This window comes from Rhinopithecus bieti, unplaced genomic scaffold (genome assembly GCF_001698545.2).
Source record: "Rhinopithecus bieti isolate Rb0 unplaced genomic scaffold, ASM169854v2 scaffold_1295, whole genome shotgun sequence".
In the NCBI taxonomy this organism is placed as follows: domain Eukaryota; kingdom Metazoa; phylum Chordata; class Mammalia; order Primates; family Cercopithecidae; genus Rhinopithecus; species Rhinopithecus bieti.
The window spans coordinates 1,501,363-1,520,694 of NW_016803880.1; the positions used below are offsets into that span (position 1 = coordinate 1,501,363).

Genomic DNA, 19,332 nt, shown 5'->3' on the forward strand with positions numbered 1-19,332 from the left:
TAATATCTCTAAAATAAATCTAAAATTACTTTCTCTCGTGTTTCTATTATCAATCTATATATACAGATCTACCTTAGTGTCTTTTTCTTTTTATTGGGTCTCTGGTATTACTATACATGGATGTACTATAGTTTATTTAACTCTTTTTATATTAAAGTACATTTGGATTTTTTTCCCAATTTTTATCATAACAAATGCTACTTCAGTAAACAATTTTAAGTAGATCTCTTCATACCTTTGTGGGAGTAATACTTACTAGAACTTCTAGTAAGCATATGTTGGGCCAAAGGATAAGAGCATTAAAAATTTTTATAGATAATGATAAATGGCCCTTCAAGGCCAAGTAAATTTATACTCCCATTGTCAGATGAAGTTTCTCCACACTGGGCCAATGCTTTTGCCATAACTTTCTCATAAAAAGTTATCAGCCATACCTGTTTGTGGCTTTCAGTGTGTCTGTTTCTAGTAGTGTCTCATTTCTTCCCCCTTCATTTGCTATTCCCAGTATATGCACTAGAGAAACCAGACAACAAAGTTGTTAGAATTATATTGAGAAATAAAAGTAGATGAAGTAGGAGTGAGGAGGGAATTGATAATTTTTAAATCTTTGCTTGTATTTATTCCCTTATTTAGTACTCCTATGTTTCCACAACACCCTGTGTATAACCCTACTTAAACATGTCCATCTGACCCTCTCTCCCCGCTTTCCTTTTTCCTTTCAATTAGCCATCCTTCCTGTGGCTCTCCATCACAATTTAAGTTCAGATTTCTTGTCTTGACATACAAGGCTCTGCATGGTCAGGTCCCTGCTTACCGGTCTAATCTCTTCACCTAACATCCCCCAACACGTTATGTTTTTTTTTTTTTTTTTTGAGATGGAGTCTCTCTGCTGCCCAGGTTGGAGTGCAATGGTGCAATCTCGGCTCACTGCAACCTCTACCTCCTGGATTCAAGTGATTCTCCTGCCCTACCTTAGCCTCCCGAGTAGCTGGGATTACAGGCACCCACCACCATGCCCGACTCATTTTTGTATTTTTAGTAGAGACGGGGTTTCACTACATTGGCCAGGCTGGTCTCGAACTCCTGACCTTGTGATCCACCCGCCTCGGCCTCCCAAAGTGCTGGGATTACAGGCGTGAACCACCACGTCCAGCCTTCCGACACATTACTTGATTCTAGTACCCCATTTAAGTTCTTCCATTCTTCATTTCTCAGGTGTACGAAGTGTATTTTTCTAGGGAGAGGGTTTGTAGCTTTAATCATATGCTCAAATGGAGTTCTCTAATCCATCTGTAACTTAAGAATCATTGGTTGATTTAAAATGCCAAGTCATAAATGTTACAAGAGTGAAGTGTCATGAGTTTGGACACTAAGAGCTTTAGGAAATGGATTTTGAGACAACTAATTTGGCTCTTCATGGGCTTTAAAAAATAAATTTGTTCTTGGCTTTGTCATGGCTGGATAACTGATTGTTGAACATATGGGTTATTTCTTCTATTTTAGTTTCCCTTTAGTTGGCTATGTCACAATTCGTTACAGCTATTGGCATTGAACTGTCTCAAGTTCCAAACCCACGTATTAGAGAGGAGTTAGGCAAATGAAAATAAAAATGTCAGCGTTATAGATAGTATATCATACTGTCTATAAGACATGGGCTCTGGGTCACACTGTTAGTTCTAATCCCACTCTGCCATCAGCTAGCAAATAGGTGTGTGACCTTGGGCAAGTTTCTGTGCCTTCGTTTCGTAATCTATAAAGTGGGAATTAACTTGTACTTCATGGAGTTAAGAGGATTAATTTAGTTAATGCCTAAAATGTGCTCAAAGCAATACCTGGCACATGCAAAAGCTCAATAAGTGTTAGTTATTGTTATTGCTGATAAAGCAGTTGCTGGAACAGTGGACTCCCTTGCATTACACCCCAGGAGGAAACAGACTTCTCCACATTTGAAAACCTCATACCATCCTCTGTGATGGAGCAGAGCACAATGTATGGCATTCTTTGTGGGCAAGCAGGCTTACAGAAAGCGGGGAGAGGAAAGCAGAGCCTAATTTCTCTACCAGATTCACATTCACTTCATTGCTATGTGCAAGATAAATGGAGGAACCAAGTGGTCAGGAGTATTTATAGTTGTGTGGGGAAGAAGTATCTATCCTTATTCCAACAGCAGCTAACCTTGGGAATTGATAGGGAAAGAAAAATTGGTAAAATTCATACGTTTCAGTTTTGCTATTTGATTCTTCTCTCTTAGGTAAGATGAGATTTATGGGGATTTTTAAAATGGATTTTATTTAACTAGGCTCTGTCTGTTCACCATTGACAGTTCAATAAAACCAAAGGCTTTGGTATTTTACCCCCTTTGTAGGTGCTGCAGGATCATCTTATAAAAGAAACACCTGATACACTCAGTGACCCGCAGTAAGTTGTATTATTTCATTGTAACTCATGTTAAGGATTTATTTCACTCATAAGTAATCAGATGATTTCAATGTGACTTTTTTTTTTGAGACAGAGTCTCACCCTGTCACCCAGGCTGCATTGCAGTGATTCAATCTCAGCTCACTGCAACCTCCACCTTCTGGGTTCAAGTGATTCTCATGCCTCAGTCTCCCGAGTAGCTGGAATTACAGGCATGCACCACTGCACCTGGCTAATTTTTTTGAATTTTCATAGAGTCGGGGTTTTACCATGTTGGTCAGGCTAGTCTCGTACTTGTGACCTCAAGTGATCCACCCGCCTCGGCCTCCCAAAATGTTGAGATTACAAGCATGAGCCACTGGACCCGGCCCAATGTGACATTTTTAAAAAGAAGGAATAATATATGTAGAGATGAAAATAATATAATGCTATATGTGAGATGCTGTATTAAGTGCTTTTACTTGCAAGCTGTCCTGATATTTAACTTGAATTATCTGGGAGTTACACATTTGGTTGTATTAGAAAGAGATATTTGTATATGTTTCCTGCATTTACTTTTTGACAGTTGTCAGAGGAAGTAGTTTAAGGTCTGGTTGAACAAAGTTGAAGAATATAAATAGTTCTGTTGAAAGAGTAGTCAAGTATTTTGTTTACTTTTATATTCGAATTAAAGTTTTAAGAGTCCTTGAGGGAAAATAGTCTTAGATGGCTTGATACCCATTTCCTGGGATCGCCCTTGTACATGCTACTGAGAACAGTATACTTTCTCACTTATTGCAAGCCTTGGCTTTTCGTCTACTTTCACTTTGTATTAGTAGTAAAGTATGTGATTAAATTTCTTTGTATGTTTACATTTTGAGGGGCATTGGCACAGAGGAAATAGAAGATAGAAATAAAGCAACTTTGGTACATACTTAATGATAAAATGTTTTAAAATGGAACTACCAGATATATAGTTTGGCTTATTCTAAATTTTTTAATATATTTATTTTGTTTTATATCAAGAACTGTTCCAGAGGAAGAAAGAGAAGCTAAATTCTACCGGGTTGTAACTTGTTCCTTGTTGGCATTAAAGAAATTGCTTTGCCTTTTACCTGATAATGAACTCGATTCTCTGGAGGAGAAATTTAAGTCTCTTTTATCACAGAATAAGTTTTGGAAGTATGGAAAACACAGTGTACCTCAGGTATATTAATCTTTTTTATCTTAAGGCATTGCTCTGATTCCTTAGCCTCATCTTCTTAGTTTATGTTTTATGTTTATTGTTTATATTTAGAACTCTGCAAGCACATCTCTGTGGTAGGCCATTCATTTACTGAATTGCTTCTCTTACTAGAATGTTACTCCGTTTTTACTTTTTTATTTAGTTTGGGCCTCAGATTCAGAATTATCAGTATGAATTACCATACTCCTTTGTTCATAGCACCTTAAAATTGGTGTGTGCAAGTCTCTACTCATTTAATGTATTTATTTTTTCCCTTTTGTCCAGCTCTCCATTCTCTACTTTCACTGGCTGACTGCTCTACTATGTGTAATATATGTGCTTTTGTTTGTGCAGTTGATTCTCATCATTCGTAGTAGTTACGTTCTATAAACTCATCATGAATACTGACTTAGTGAATACTGAGGCATTGCCCTTACGGGAAATACAGGGTTAGGTTCTTGTGATCCTCTATTCACAGCATTTTTGTCAGTTGATAACTGATACAACCGGTACATAACCTTGTTTTATGTGTGTTTCTGTTTGAAGACACCTTTTTTCATAGCTATTGTTGATTCATTATCATTGAACTCACGGCCAAGAGCATTAAAACTCATGCCTGGATAAAGCATATCTAACACATATTTTCTTTGTAAGGCACATCAGAGCATTCTTGTGCTTAGATACAATAGACAGCACTTCAGTGCTGCTGCTTGGAGGCCATTTAAAACATGAAATCACCAATCGAAAGCACAAAAATTTGAGAAAATACTGTGAAAAGGACACTTGTTTACAGTATGAGAACTGAAATAAGGGAATGTTGCCTTGTTCAACCTCAGCTGGGAATGTGCACGTGGGTGACTCAGATTTTTTTTGCCATTCTATGCATGTCCACAAATGACTGCAAGACACTGCAAGTTTTTTTTTTTTTTTTTTTGAGACGGAGTCTCGCTCTGCCGCCCAGGCTGGAGTGCAGTGGCCGGATCTCAGCTCACTGCAAGCTCCGCCTTCCGGGTTTACGCCATTCTCCTGCCTCAGCCTCCCGAGTAGCTGGGACTACAGGCGGCCGCCACGTTGCCCGGCTAGTTTTTTGTATTTTTTAGTAGAGACGGGGTTTCACCGTGTTAGCCAGGATGGTCTCGATCTCCTGACCTCGTGATCCGCCCGTCTCGGCCTCCCACAGTGCTGGGATTACAGGCTTGAGCAAGTTTTTTTTTTGTTGTTGTTGTTGTTTTTGTTTTTCCAGACAGAGTTTCGCTCTTGTCACCCGGGCTGGAGTACAATGGCGCAATCTAGGCTCACTGCAACCTCTGCCTCCTGGGTTCAAGTGATTCTCCTGCCTCAGCCTCCCAAGTAGCTGGGATTACAGGTGCCTGCCACCATGCCTGGCTAAATTTTTTATATTTTTAGTAGAGGCGGAGTTTCACCTTGTTGGCCAGGCTGGTCTCAAACTCCTGACCTCAGATGATCCACCCACCTTGGCCCCTCAAAGTGCTGAGATTACAGGCGTGAGCCACCACACCCAGCCTAAGACACTGCAAGTTTTGATTTTGGGGTTACAAATACATTTTAGCAAGCAGGTGAATTGGCAAATATGGGATTTGTGAGGATTGACTGTATTTTTGAAAAATGTGCTTTTGTGTGTGCTTGAGTTTTTAATTAGCATAAATGGTACTGTGTTACATTTTATTCCATTTATTTTCATTTATTGCTTTTAAAAAACGATCCCTCATGTTCCTATATGTACAACTGATCGATGACTTCTACCTGCCTTGTAGTATTCAGAAGTTTGCATGTACCTATGCATTTAGCCTGCCCATTCCTCCAGTGATTGATCCTGATTGCCTCCAACTCCTTGCCTTCACAAGTAGTGCAGCAATGAACATCTTCATTCATGTGTCCTTGGATCTTAAGAAACTATCGGAATTGCTGAGTCAGTAAAGTGTGTGCATACCTAATTTCCTAAAATAGTGCCAGATTGCTTTCCTGAATGGCTGCGTTACTCTAGACTCAACCATCAATACATCATGACCCCTTTACTGCATAATCTTATCTTCTAGCCTTTACTAGGCAGCATTCAGCTGCTTAATTTTTCAGTAGCCTAATAGGAATTCAGGTGATATCTCTCTTTAATTGGAATTACTTTCCTTATTGGTGATTTTGCATCTCTTCAAGACTTTTTAGCGTGTTTTGTTTTGTGTTTCTTGTTCATTTTCCTTTTGGAGTTCGCTTTCTTTTATGCAGGAGTTCCTTTTATAATCTAAATATTAGTCTTGTTGTCTTTTTTAAAATTCCAATCTCATGACAGATTATCTTTTGTCATTTTAGGCAATGCAAAAAAGCTCCCATTCTGTCACCTCTCCCATGTGTCTTATGTCAGAAAGAAATCTTAATTTTGATGTGATCAAAGTCACTGATTTTTGCCTTATGAAGGCTATTCCCACCTTTAAGTCATAAAGATTTTCTTATATTTTTAATTTTTTTTAGCTTTATAGTTGTAGGCTTTATACTGCAGTTTTACCTTTCTTATAAAATCTTTACTTCATCAGTAATCTACCTTTTCATTTCGTGTTAAGTATGGATCTAGTTACATTTTTCTTCATATATGGTGAGTCAGTTTTCCTAACATTACCTAGTAAACTGTTTATTCCCTGTTCATCTGTGGTCATGTCATTACAAGACATTAAGTTCTTAGATATTGCCGGGCACAGTAGCTTATGCCAGTAATCCAGAACTTTGGGAGGCCAAGGCAGGTGGATCACTTGAGCCCAGGAGTTCCAAACCAGCCTGGACAACATGACAAGATCCTGTCTCTACAAAAAAATAATTTAAAAGTTAGCCAGGTGTGGCGGCATACTCCTATTGTCCCAGCTACTCAGAGACTGAGGCAGGAGGATCACTTGATCCCAGGAAGTCAAGGCTGCAGCGAGCCTTGATTGTGCACTCCAGCCTGGGGGAAGAGCGAGAACCTATTAAAAAAAAAAAAAAAAAAATCATACATTCAGAAATTTGCCTCTAAACTGTGTTCTTATGCATTGATCTCTGTTTCTGCTTATACTGGTGCCACTGTCAGTATGACATTATGATATGTCTTTTTTTTTTTTGAGACAGAGTCTTACTCTGTCACCCAGGCTGGAGTGCAGTGGCATGATCTCAGCTCACTGCAACCTCTGCCTCCCAGGTTCAAGCCATTTTCCTGCCTCAGCCTCCCAAGTAGCTGGGATTATAGGTGCCCGCCACCTCGCCTGACTAATTTTTGTATTTTTAGTAGAGACGGGTTTTGGCCTGTTGGCCAGGCTGTTTTCTTGAGATGGAGTTTCACTTGGTTAGTCAGGCTGGAGTATAGTGGCAAAATCTTGACTCACTGGAACCTCCTCCTCTTAGGTTCAAGTCGTTCTCCTGCCTTAGCCTCCCAAGTAGCTGGGATTAGAGGCACCTGCCACCATGCCTAGATAATTTTTGTATTTTTAGTAGAAATGGAGTTTCACCATGTTGGTCAGGTTGGTCTCGAACTCCTGACCTCAGGTGATCTGCCCACCTCAGCCTCCCAAATGGGATTACAGGCGTGAGCCACTGCGCCTGGCCTTGTGATATGTCCTAATACCTGCCCAAGTTAGTCACATTTTTTGGGTTGTGTTCTTTTTTTTTGAGATGGAGTCTCACTTTGTTGCCCAGGCTGGAATGCAGTGGCACGATCTCAGCTCACTGCAACCTCCGCCTCCTGGGTTCAAGCGATTCTCCTGCCTCAGCCTCTCGAGTAGCTGGGATTACAGGCACCTGCCACCACGCCCAGCTAATTTTTGTATTTTTAGTAAAGACAGGGTTTTGCCATGTTGGCCAGGCTGGTTGCAAACTCCTGACCTCAGGTGATCCACCTGCCTCGACCTCCCAAAGTGCTGGAATTACATGTATGAGCCACTGTGCCCAGCCAGAACTTTATTCTTTCATAAAATTTTCAGTAAATTTGGGCTGGACGTGGTGGCTCATGCCTGTAATTCCAGACCTTTGGGAGGCCAAGGCGGGAGGATGACTTGAGGCCAGGAGTTTGAGACCAACCTGCACAACATAGACCCCATCTAAAAAATGTAAAAAAATTAGCTGGGCACAGTGGAGAGTGCTAGTAGTCCTAAGTACTTGGGAAGTTGTGGTGGGAGGATCACTTGGGCCTGGGAGATTGAGGCTGCAGTGAGCTTTGATTGCGCTGCCACTGCACTCCAGCCTAGGCAATAGAGTGAGATCCTGTCTTAACAAAACAAATTCCAGTACATGTATTGAATTTCTTAAAATAGTCTAACTAGATTTTTAATTGGAGTTGTGCTCAATTTATAGACCAATATGGAGAGACTTGCTTTCTTTATGTTATTGAGTCTTCCTATCCATGAACTTCTCATCTCTTTCGATTTTTATTTTTTTATTTTTTTTTGAGACTGTCTCACTCTGTTGCCTATGCTGGAGTGCCGTGGTGTGATCTTGGCTCACTGCAACCTCTGCCTCCTGGGTTCAAGTGATTCTCCTGCCTCAGCCTCTCAAGTAGCTCGAATTACAAGCATGTGCCACCATGCCCAGCTAATTTTTGTACTTTTAGTAGAGACAGGGTCTCACTGTCTTGACCAAACTGATCTTGAACCCCTGACCTCAAATGATCCACCAGCCTTGGCCTCCCAAAGTGCTGGGAATACAGGTGTGAGCCACCATGCCCAGCCTCTCAATTTATTTGGGTACTTAAAAATATCCTACAATAATTCTAAAAAAATCAACTTTATTGAAGTATAATTTGCACACAATCCTGTAAAATGCAGCTGTTTTTACAGTTAAGTTTTGACCGATGTATACACCCATCTACATGTATATATACCCATATAACCACTACAATAAAGAAATAGAACTTTTTTTTTACCCAAAATGCGTTCCTTTTGTCCATCCAAGTCATCCTCTGCCTTTATCCCAGGCAGTCATTGATTTGCCTTCCATCACTACAGATTAGATTTGTCTTTTCTGTGCTTTCATATAAATGGAGCTAGACATTACTGTTTATATAGCTTCTTTTGCTTAGTGTAATGTTTTAAGATTCATTCATGTTGTTGCATATATCAGTCCATTTTATTATTTAGTTTCATATAGTTTTCATGTGAACATATGTTTTTATCTTTCTTGAGTAAGGAGGGGAATTGATATGTCATATGGTAAGTATATCTCTATAGGAAGCTACCAAGATGTTTTCTAAAGTTGTAGTACTCTTACCAGCAGTGTGTGAGATTTTTAGTTGCTCCATATCCTCATGTTTCATATTGTCAGCCGTTTTAGTTTAGGTCATTCTCCTGGGTATGAGATCAGGGATTGCAGTAGCTCGTCTGTCAAATCTGGCACATCTGTTTTTGTTTTTTTCATCCCTATCCCCATGGACACGAGGGAAACATCTATTTTTGTAAATAGTTTTATGTATTATCTATGGCTCGTTTACTTCTACAGAGCAGAGGTAAGTAGTTGCAACAGTGACGTCATGGCCTGCAAACCCTAATATATTTCTGTCTCTTTATAGAAGATGTTTACTGACCTCTGGAATAGAGGTTTCTCATTGTGGTTTTACTTTGCATTTCCCCGATGACTAACGATGTTGAACATCTTTTAATGTGTTTATCGGCCAATTGTATATCTTCTTTATGGAGGTGTCTGTTCTAATCTTTTGCTTATTTTTTATTTCATATATTTTTTATTCCTAGAACTTCTACTTGGTTTTTTATATTTTCTGTTTCTTAGATGAAATTGTCTATGTTTTCCCCATTGATCCTAATCGTATTTTCCTTTACTTTATTGAGTATAGTTTTAATAGCTTTTTAAAATCCATGTCTGATAACATCTGGGTCATCTTGGGGTTGACATCAGTTAACTATCTTATCCCTTGTGATGAGACCACATTTTTCTGGCTCTTGGTATGTTGAGTAATTTAAGATTGTATACTGGACATTGTGAATGTTATGTTTTGGAGACTGGATTATTTTATACTTATTCAAAGGGTATTGTTTTTGTTAGCGGGCAGTTAACTTGATTAGACCCATTCCAAACCCTTATGCCTGTGGTGGGAAATGGCTTACCTCTCAGTTCACTTCTTGTTTTAGCTTTAAGCTGCTTCTAGTTTACTTGAGGCCAGGAGTTCAAGACCAGGCCTGTGCAACATAGTTAGACTCATATCTCTAAAAAAAAATTTAAAAATTAGCTGGGCATGGTGGAGTGCATATGCATAGTTCAGAGATAAACTGTAGATTTAGGCTGTTAAAATACAGAATATAGAGGTTCCTTTTTGTGGTCCTCTCCTTTGTAGAGTCCCCCATCATTTTCCTGCATCGTCCCATGTTATCCTGGCCTTCTTTCCTGGTTCTTCTAGTTCCTCTGGCCAGAAAGATGTCAGTCTTTCAACTGAAGTTGTAGCTGGTCCTGTGCCTTTGTGATGGTGACCACAGCCACGTGTGGGCAAGGCTGCCAAAATTGGGATCTCAATCTACATGGATCACTTACTCCCAGTTTGATTCTCTTCTAAAATGCATCTGTATTTCAGTCTCCAGAGCCCTCAGGTAGTTGTTTTTTTTGTGTGTTTTATCCACAGAGCCTCCTTTTAGGAGGATTGATATATTGGGCTCTTACTCATTCATATTTTTTGGTCCATTTTAAAATTGCAGTTTGGTTATTTTTGAGTTGCAAGTGTGCTGTATTTATCTTGAGTAGAAGTATTTGTCAGATAAAAGTAGAATGAATGGTTTCTTCCAGTATGTGGCTTGCCTTTTAATTTCATTCATGTTTTTGAAGAGTAGATGTTTTGATTTTGATGAAGTTTAATTGATCGTTTTTATTTTTATGGTTGTGCTTTCGATGTCTTATTTTTTATTTTTATTATTTGAATGGCCAGTTACTAGATTGATGTCTTATCTAAGAAATCTTTGCCTAAGTTTGCAAAGATTTTCTATGTTTTATTTTAGAAGTGTTATAGGTTAGCTCCGTGTAGTGGATTTAGGGTTACTTTTTACATATAAACTGAAGGTGAAAGTCAAAATTAAGTTTTCGGTTATGTAGTAGTCACTTGGTGAAAGACTATCCCATCCTTACTCTGACACCTTTGTCAGAATTCACTTGACCGTATATGTACAACTTTCATTTTAGACTCTGTTCTGCTCCATTGATCTGTATGTCTATCCTTACACCCAGTACCATGCACTCGATTATTAATGTTTTATACTGTGTTAAAAACTTCCAACTTTGTTCTTTTTCAAAATTCTTTTGGTTATCTTAGGTCTTTTGCATTCTAGAATAATGTTTTACAGTCTGCTCAGTCCTTATGGTTTTTGTTTCTTTCATGAATGAGTGCTTGATTTCAAAGCAAAGCAAAATTTTCTTGATTTTCTGATGTTTTATGATCAAAGTTTTCAGCATACCTAGAAGTTTGCTGCCTTTTTAAATGTCATATCTTTGAAAATACTTTTCTAACTTTGATTTGGTAATATTTTATATAAAATATACATAAAATATTTTGTGGGGTTAAATATGTGTGTATTTTTAAATCTCACAAAATATTATACTCTCAATCTTTGTTTAGATTTGCTTATATATTTGTTGCTTTGTGTCAGAAGGTGTTTTTATTTCGCCCTCATTCTTTTTTTTTTTTTTTGAGACGGAGTCTCGCTATGTCACCCAGGCTGGAGTGCAGTGGTACAATCTCGGCTCATTGCAACCTCCGCCTTCCAGATTAAAGTAATTTTTGTGCCTCAGCCTCCCAAATCCTGGGATTACAAGCATGTGCCACTATGCCTGGCTAATTTTTGTATTTTTAGTAGAGATGGGGTTTTGCTATGTTGGCCAGCCCGGTCTTGAACTCCTGGCCTCAAGTGATCTGCCCACCTCAGCCTCCCAAAGTTCTGGGATTACAGACATGAGCCACCATGCCCGGCCTTCACCCTCATTCTTGAAAGACATATTTGCTGAGTACAGGATTGTATGTTGGTAGTTATTTTTGTGTTGAAGATACCATTCCATGTCTTCTGATTAAATTATTGCTGTCAAAATTAACTATCAGTCTTATTGTCCTTCTTTTGAAGGTAGTTTATCTTTCCTCTTGGGCTACTTTTAAGTTTTCTCCTTGTGTTTTCCATTTGCACTATAATGTGTCTTTGTGTGGATTTCCTTTATGTATCCTGCTTGGGATTTGTTGGGCTTTTTGAATCTTTGACTTGGTATATTTCATTGGCTCTGTAAAATTCTCAGCTATCATCATCTCTAGGTATTTCCTTTGCCTCATTCTTCTCTTGTTTTGGGATTCTGATTAAATAGATATTAAACCTCATTGTATCCTCTATGTCTGTTATGTTTTCTTTGTTGTTGTTCGTTTTTTTGTCTCTCCATGCTGCTTTGTGGATAATTTCTTTTGCTCAGTCTTCTAGTTCACTTATTCTCTCTTATTTGTATCTAACCTCCAGCTGCCTTAGTCCATTCAGGCTACTTTAACAAAATACAGTCAGTCCTCCATATCTGCAGGTTCTGCATATGTGGATTCAATCAACTGTAGATGAGGAACCCGTGGATACGGAGGGCCGACTGTATTACACCATTTGATGTCAGGGACATTTTATATAATTCCTGGGAATTTGGCATATGTGTGGGGGTGGGAGGGTGGAGTGTCCTTGAACCAATCCCCTGCAGGTACCAAGGGATGAACTGTACCTTAGACTGAGTAATTTGTAAATAATAAAAATTTATTTCTCACGGTTCTATAGGCTGGACATTTCAAGATCAAGGTGCCAGCAGATTCAGTGTCTGGTGAGGGTTGCTTTCTCTGTTTCAAAGATGGCTGCTTTTTGCTGTGTCCTCACATGGCAGAAGGAGTAAACATGGTCTCTCATACCCTTTTATAAGGGCACTCTGATCCTATTCATGAGGGTAGTGCTCTCAAGACCTAATCATCTCCTAAAGTCCTTGCTTCTTAATACTACCACACTGGTGATTAAGTTTCAACATATTAATTTTGGAGGGAGACATTCAGACCATTGCACTGTTCTTAAACTATGAGTTGAGCTTTAAATTTTAATTATTTTAGTTTAGTAATTGTGCTTGATCTTTTCAGATCTGCTCTGTTTTTTCCAGGATCCTTTTTCCTACAAGTTTTAAAAAACTTTTGTTCCTTTAAATGTAATAAGCATCGTATTATAAAATTTGTGACTGATCATTCTAAGATTTAAAGTCTCAGATCTTTTATTTCTCCTGATTGTGGCTCATGGTGTCTTATTTTCTGTTTGTTTGGCTATAATGGAGGCCCCAAATGAAGGCTTCTGCTACTAAAGAGGATTTGTGTTTGCTTCAGTCAAAGAAAGAGAAAGTTGAATTAATTCTTTCAGCCTTCACTTTTGCCTTGGTAATTCCTTATGCCTTTTCAGCCATTTCATATGCTAAGATTTTAAAAAGTATTTTTTCTAGCCATTTTAGTTTTCTTAATGGGAGGGTTAGTGTGAATAATCTATTACTATAAATTAAAAATCTTATCAAGTTTTACTAGGTTTTAATTTAATTCAGCTTTGCTTTCTTTTAGATTCGCTCAGCTTATTTTGAGTTAGTTTCTGCATTGTGCCAGCGCATTCCACAGCTGATGAAAGAGGAAGCATCCAAAGTGAGCCCATCGGTTCTACTTAGCATTGATGACAGTGACCCAATTGTCTGCCCAGCTCTCTGGGAAGCTGTACTCTATACACTTACAACTATTCAGGTATGTAAGAGAGGCACATTTAGTACACTGAGGAATCCTTACTTGTCTTTTAGTTGCATTTTAGAACCCTTGGGTATCATATGACCGAGAACCTATGAGATAAGAATATGTAAAACTTATTGGGAAAATGCTTTCTTGGAAATAAAATAATCTAAACTTGGCATAAATCTTAAAGTGACTAAAATGGCATAGAGTTTTATTTTATTTTGTTTAGCCAGTATTAATTATTTCTTTAAACCTTATGTGGCCTAGTGCAGTCACCATATCTGAATTTTATATTTAGAATGAAATATAATTAAGAATGAAATATAATTGTCCCTTTTAGAAAGCAGCTTATATAGAAATAGAAGTTAAATAATTATTTCTAATCAATACTGCCTTGTATGCTTGTCAAATATATGATCATTATATGTAATACATTTACAATTTCAGTTTTAGTTTTAATGGTGGTGAGAGATTTTAGCTTTTTTTAGGTAAAATACTGGGTTTTTCTTTTTGAGAGCCTATATGTTTTCTCTTTTAATTGAGAAAAGTATGTTTATAATGTCTAATTACTACTATAATCTTTTCTTTGGTTAGGACTGTTGGCTTCATGTAAATGCAAAAAAGAGTGTGTTTCCCAAGCTATCAACTGTGATTCGTGAAGGTGGTCGGGGTCTAGCTACTGTCATATATCCTTACCTTCTGCCATTCATCAGCAAGCTCCCTCAGTCCATCACAAATCCACAGTTGGATTTTTTCAAAAATTTCCTCACGTCTCTAGTTGCTGGGTAAGAAATTTAAATTTTTGATTTTTAAAACAGATTTTCCTGGTTTTGTATTCATTATTTTCTTTCTTAAATTTCTCCAAGTTGTTTTACTATTCATTAAATACTTTTAAAGTTTTCAGAGAATTACAGTTGGTATTTTTTCTTGAGTACGTTCAAGACTTCAGTAGTAGCACACAGCAGAAAGTTATATGGTAAAGCTCCTAGTTAGAAATAGGTCAACTAGGCTATTTTTCAAATTAGCCATTTTTTTAACAGCAGAATGTGCTAACCAACTGCACCACGGAGACATGTAGCCATTTTTTATTTTTTATATTGATAAATACAAATGCCTAAATGCAGAAAATTAGCCAGTGAAATTTTTAAAACTTCCACAAATTTAACTACTGTAGATGTTTAAATTCACACTTAAAAAAACCATTTCAGTACATTTGTTGAACTTAGAAGATACATGATTTTATTAATGATTACAAATTTTTTTTACTACACTATTATCTTTATTTGGTTAATAAGTTATCTCGAATTTGCAGGTGGATTGGTTCCTTGAATAGAAAATTAATATCTCGGCTGGGCGTGGTGCTAGCACAAGCTGAAGTGGATTGCTTGAGGCCAGGAATTCACGACCAGTCTGGTCAAGATAGTAAGACTATTTCTAAAAAAAAAAAAAAAAAAAAAAAGAAAGAAAAAGGAGAATATTCTCTATTTTTTACTGATATTTTTTGCAAAACTTTTTCAAGTTTTTTAAGTTCATATTCTCAATTGGGCTATATGTATTTTCATTGGTATTTAATTTGTAGTTTAAGAAACTGCTTTAAAATGTTTCTTCTGTCATGATGCCTTTTGAGGTTTTATTTTGATAATTCTGAGTTCTTATTTCTTCTTCACGAAAGAGTAATCCAGTTATTAATTATTTCTTAGGCTGTCAACAGAGAGAACTAAAACCAGCTCTTCAGAGTCCTTGGCAGTAATATCTGCTTTTTTTGAATGCTTACGTTTTATAATGCAGCAAAACTTAGGTGAGGAAGAAATTGAACAGATGCTCATCAATGATCAGGTATCTAGTAAAAGTCGTCTTTGTCTTTGCATACTGATTATATAGGATCAACCTCATTGTGTCTTGTTGCCATTTTCAGTAATAAGCCTTCCTTGTAAAAATTTTATTTTTATAATTTACCAATTGAGTAATGTGTATTTCTGACCAGAGAAGTTAAAATTCCATACTCTCAGTTGCTAGCATAGTATAATACCTAAGAAACTAATCAGTGTCTGGATGCAGAAACCCTGTGTTTTTTTTTTTTTTTGAGATGGAGTTTCGCTCTTTGTTGCCCAGGCTGGAGTACAGTGGCATGATCTCGGCTCACTGCAACCTCTGCCTCCTGGGTTCAAGCGATTCTCCTGCTCCAGCCTCCCAAGTAGCTGGGATTACAGGTACCCGCCACCACACCCAGCTAATTTTTGTATTTTTAGTAGAGACGGTGTTTCACTATGTTGGTCAGACTGGTCGAGAACTACTGACCTCAGGCGATCCACCCGCCTCGGCCTCACAAAGTGCTGGAATTACAGGTGTGAGCCACTGCGCCCAGCCTGTAAAAATCCTGTTTTAGAAAGATGTAATGCAGGCTGGGCGTCGTGGCTCACGCCTGTAATCCCAGCACTTCGGGAGGCCGAGGTGGGTGGATCACCTGAGGTTGGGGCTTCAAGACCAGCCTGACCAACATGAGAAACCCCATCTCTACTAAAAATACAAAATTAGCCAGGTGTGGTGGTGCATGCCTGTAATCCCAGCTACTCAGGAGGTTGGATAATTGCTTGAACCTGGGAGGCGGAGGTTGCAGTGAGCCAAAATTGTGCCATTGCACTCTAGTCTGGGCAACAAGCGAAACTCCATCTCAAAAAAAAAAAAAAAAAAAGATGTAATGCAAAGCAGAATTTTGAAGATACTATTTATGATCTTTTGTAGTAAGTTTAAATAAATCATGAAGCAATCATCTTGTTAATTCTAAAATACTCAAATTATGCTTTGTGAAAGTTTGGCTTGGCTTTTAGAACCAGAGATGAGAGAAGGTTATGGAATATGGTTCTTTACAGTAGGAGATTAATGAGATTATAGAAGCCCAGATCCTAGGATTTCTCTAACTACCCTTATTTTTGTAATTTAGGAAATAGGATACCACACTCTGTGGGTTCTAGGTATCTTTCATATTGGCTTATAGTCTCACATCTTAGATTTGCCTGTAGTTAAGGCAGAAAAGCAAAACACTTAAGTCCAGAAGATGCAAAGAAAACTAGATTGTTAATGACCAAGAATCCCAGTCAGTTTTATCACGAAAAAGGAATAATTGAGGTGAAATCATTCAGCTCTTTTATGATATGAAAGACATCTTCAGGTTAACTTTTTCAGAGTTCTAGGGGAAAATTTATGTTTTTCAGTTATTAAATATGAAATTTTATAGTGTTTTACAAATACTTTGTTTAAATTTTATTTCTCTTGAAAATTGAACTTCTCTATTTTTTACCTTCTATGAGTGGAAAAAACAGTTTTTCCTCTACTCTCACACCATAGTAATCAACACAGAAGACTTCTGTGACCAAATATGTGGGGATTTCTCCCCACCCAGCAAGCAGTCAGTTCTGCAGCAGACACCAGCTGTGTGTCCTTCAATTCAATTCTGACTGTCTACCTGGAGATAGTGTCAGATCTCACTGGCTTAGGACTCAGTCCCACAAGACCGCTCCCCACTTCTGATGCCAATCGCAAGCCCCAGGCTGTTTTACGTGAGCTTCTGACCAACCAGCTATACATCTTAATTGGGGATCCCATGACCCCCTCCTGGGGTTTGCTTAATTTGCTAGACTGGCTCACAGAACTCAGAGAAACAATTTACCAGTTTATTATAAATGATATTACAAAGGATACGGATGAAGAAATGCACAGGGTGAGATACGGGAAGGGGCGAAGAACTTCCATACCCTCCCTGGGTGCGCTACCCTTCAGGAACCTCTACAAGTTCAGCTATCTGGAAGCTCCCTGAATGCTGTCTTTCTTGCATTTTTATGGAGGCTTCATTACTAGACATGAATGATTAAGTAATTGCCACTGGTGATCAGCTTAACCTTTAGCTGCCCTTGTATCCCTGGAGGTTGGGGAGGTATTGAAAGTTCTAGTCCTTTAATCCTGCCTTGGTCTTTCTGGTGATCAACCCCCATCCTGCTATATAGGTGCTGCCAGCCATCAGTTAACCCATTAGCTTACAAAATGATATCACTTTGGAGATTCCAAGGATTTTAGAGTTGTGTGTCAGGAGGTGGGGTTGAAGACCAAATATATATTTTATGATATTATACCTTTTCTTTCAGTTGATCCCTTTTATTGATGCAGTTCTCAAAGACCCAGGGTTGCAACATGGGCAGCTATTTAACCATTTAGCAGAAACTCTAAGTTCCTGGGAAGCCAAAGCAGACACGGAAAAAGATGAAAAAACAGCTCACAACTTGGAGAACGTACTGATACATTTCTGGGAAAGACTGTCAGAGATTTGTGTCGCGAAAATCAATGAGCCAGAAGCTGATGTTGAGTCCGTTTTGGGTGTATCTAACCTATTACAGGTGCTTCAGAAGCCGAATAGCTCATTGAAGTCAAATAAAAAAAAAAATGGTAAGGTTAGATTTGCTGATGAGATACCTGAAAGCAATAAGGAGAATGAAAAATGTGTATCTTCAGAAGGAGAGAACATTGAAGGCTGGGAATTAACAACTGAACCTTCTCTCACTCATAATTCTTCAGGCTTTTTGTCTCTGCTAAGGAAAAAACCTTTGGAAGACTTAGTCTGTAAACTCGCAGATATAAGTATTAATTATGTCAATGAACAAAAGTCAGAGCAACATCTAAGGTTTCTTTCTACTCTGCTTGACTCCTTTTCTTCAAGCCGAGTATTTAAAATGCTACTTGGTGATGAAAACCAGAGTATTGTCCAAGCCAAACCTCTTGAAATAGCCAAGCTTGCACAAAAAAATCCTGCGGTGCAGTTTTTATATCAGAAACTGATAGGCTGGCTAAATGAAGATCAGAGGAAGGATTTTGGTTTCCTGGTGGACATTTTGTACAGTGCTCTCCGGTGCTGTGACAATGATATGGAAAGAAAAAAAGTCTTGGATGATCTAACCAAGGTATTCCTGTTGTATATCTTTTCAAACTATTTTAATAATAGATGAGTAGAATGAGCCTGCATATTGCTTTCTGGTTGTTTCTTCACTGTGAGTGTCAATTTTAGGACAAGCAGTATATTCTTGATCATGATTTGGGAAATATCTAAGGCTGCTGGGTAGATGTTCAGCAGTATCAGGATGACAAATACTTGTAATGAAAAGGTGAATTCTTTTAATCTATACATTTAAAAGGGTGGATAAGAACATTTTAGTTTTGTATTGGTTTCATGGGTACTTCATTTACTTTTTAAAAGTTTTAGCTGGACATGTTGGTGCATGCCTGTAGTCCCAGCTACTCAGGAGGTTGAGGTGAGACAACTGGCTTGAGCCCAGGAGTTCTAGACTAGCCTGGGCAACATAGCCAAACCCCATCTCAAACAAAAAGTTGTTCTAGCAGATTGTTTCTAACTCTTTTTCTTTTTTCAGGTGGACCTGAAATGGAATTCTCTTCTTAAGATTATTGAAAAGGTATCTTAGGGATTTTTTTTTTTTTTTGGTACTTACGGGAATAGAAATATTATAACTATAGTCCTATTCACACAATAAATATGGTCAGTCAGGTTCTGTGTTAGAGAACTTCCTCATTATTGTAACTTTCTTCCTATAATGTGGGAAGATATGTGTTCTTTTCCTTTCCTGTAGTATTTTTCTGGTTACTAATACTAGGGAAAAATGAACAGGCTCTGGAAAATCCAGTGTTTCTTTCCTAGAAGGTAACAAAGGCAGATTTAAACATTTTATTATCTTTTAATTAAGGCTACAACTTTCTGCTCTTATCCTAGTTACTTTTTCTACTGTAGAAATGGATTGGTGGTTCTAGCTTTGGCTAGAACACGAGAAAATTAAGTTTTCTCTACTCTGGAACACTATGTAGGTAAATAAAAATCTTCCAGTCTTTGTATGATTGCCACTAAGAAAATTAGTGGTAAGAATAATGAAAAGAAATGAAGGAACACAAACCATTTACAAGTTTTCAAAATGGCTTAAGTATTCTTTCC

The 19,332-nt window shown here is 38.0% G+C and overlaps 1 protein-coding gene across 1 annotated transcript in view; it reads left to right on the forward strand.

Moving 5' to 3' along the window:
* Positions 1-19,332, forward strand: part of LTN1 (listerin E3 ubiquitin protein ligase 1) — a 68,345-nt gene that overhangs the window by 8,951 nt on the left and 40,062 nt on the right. Inside the window, 7 exon segments of the mRNA XM_017855960.1 lie at positions 2,366-2,418; positions 3,424-3,604; positions 13,188-13,361; positions 13,941-14,131; positions 15,047-15,182; positions 17,486-18,295; positions 18,761-18,802. Coding sequence (XP_017711449.1) covers positions 2,366-2,418; positions 3,424-3,604; positions 13,188-13,361; positions 13,941-14,131; positions 15,047-15,182; positions 17,486-18,295; positions 18,761-18,802 — 1,587 coding nt within the window.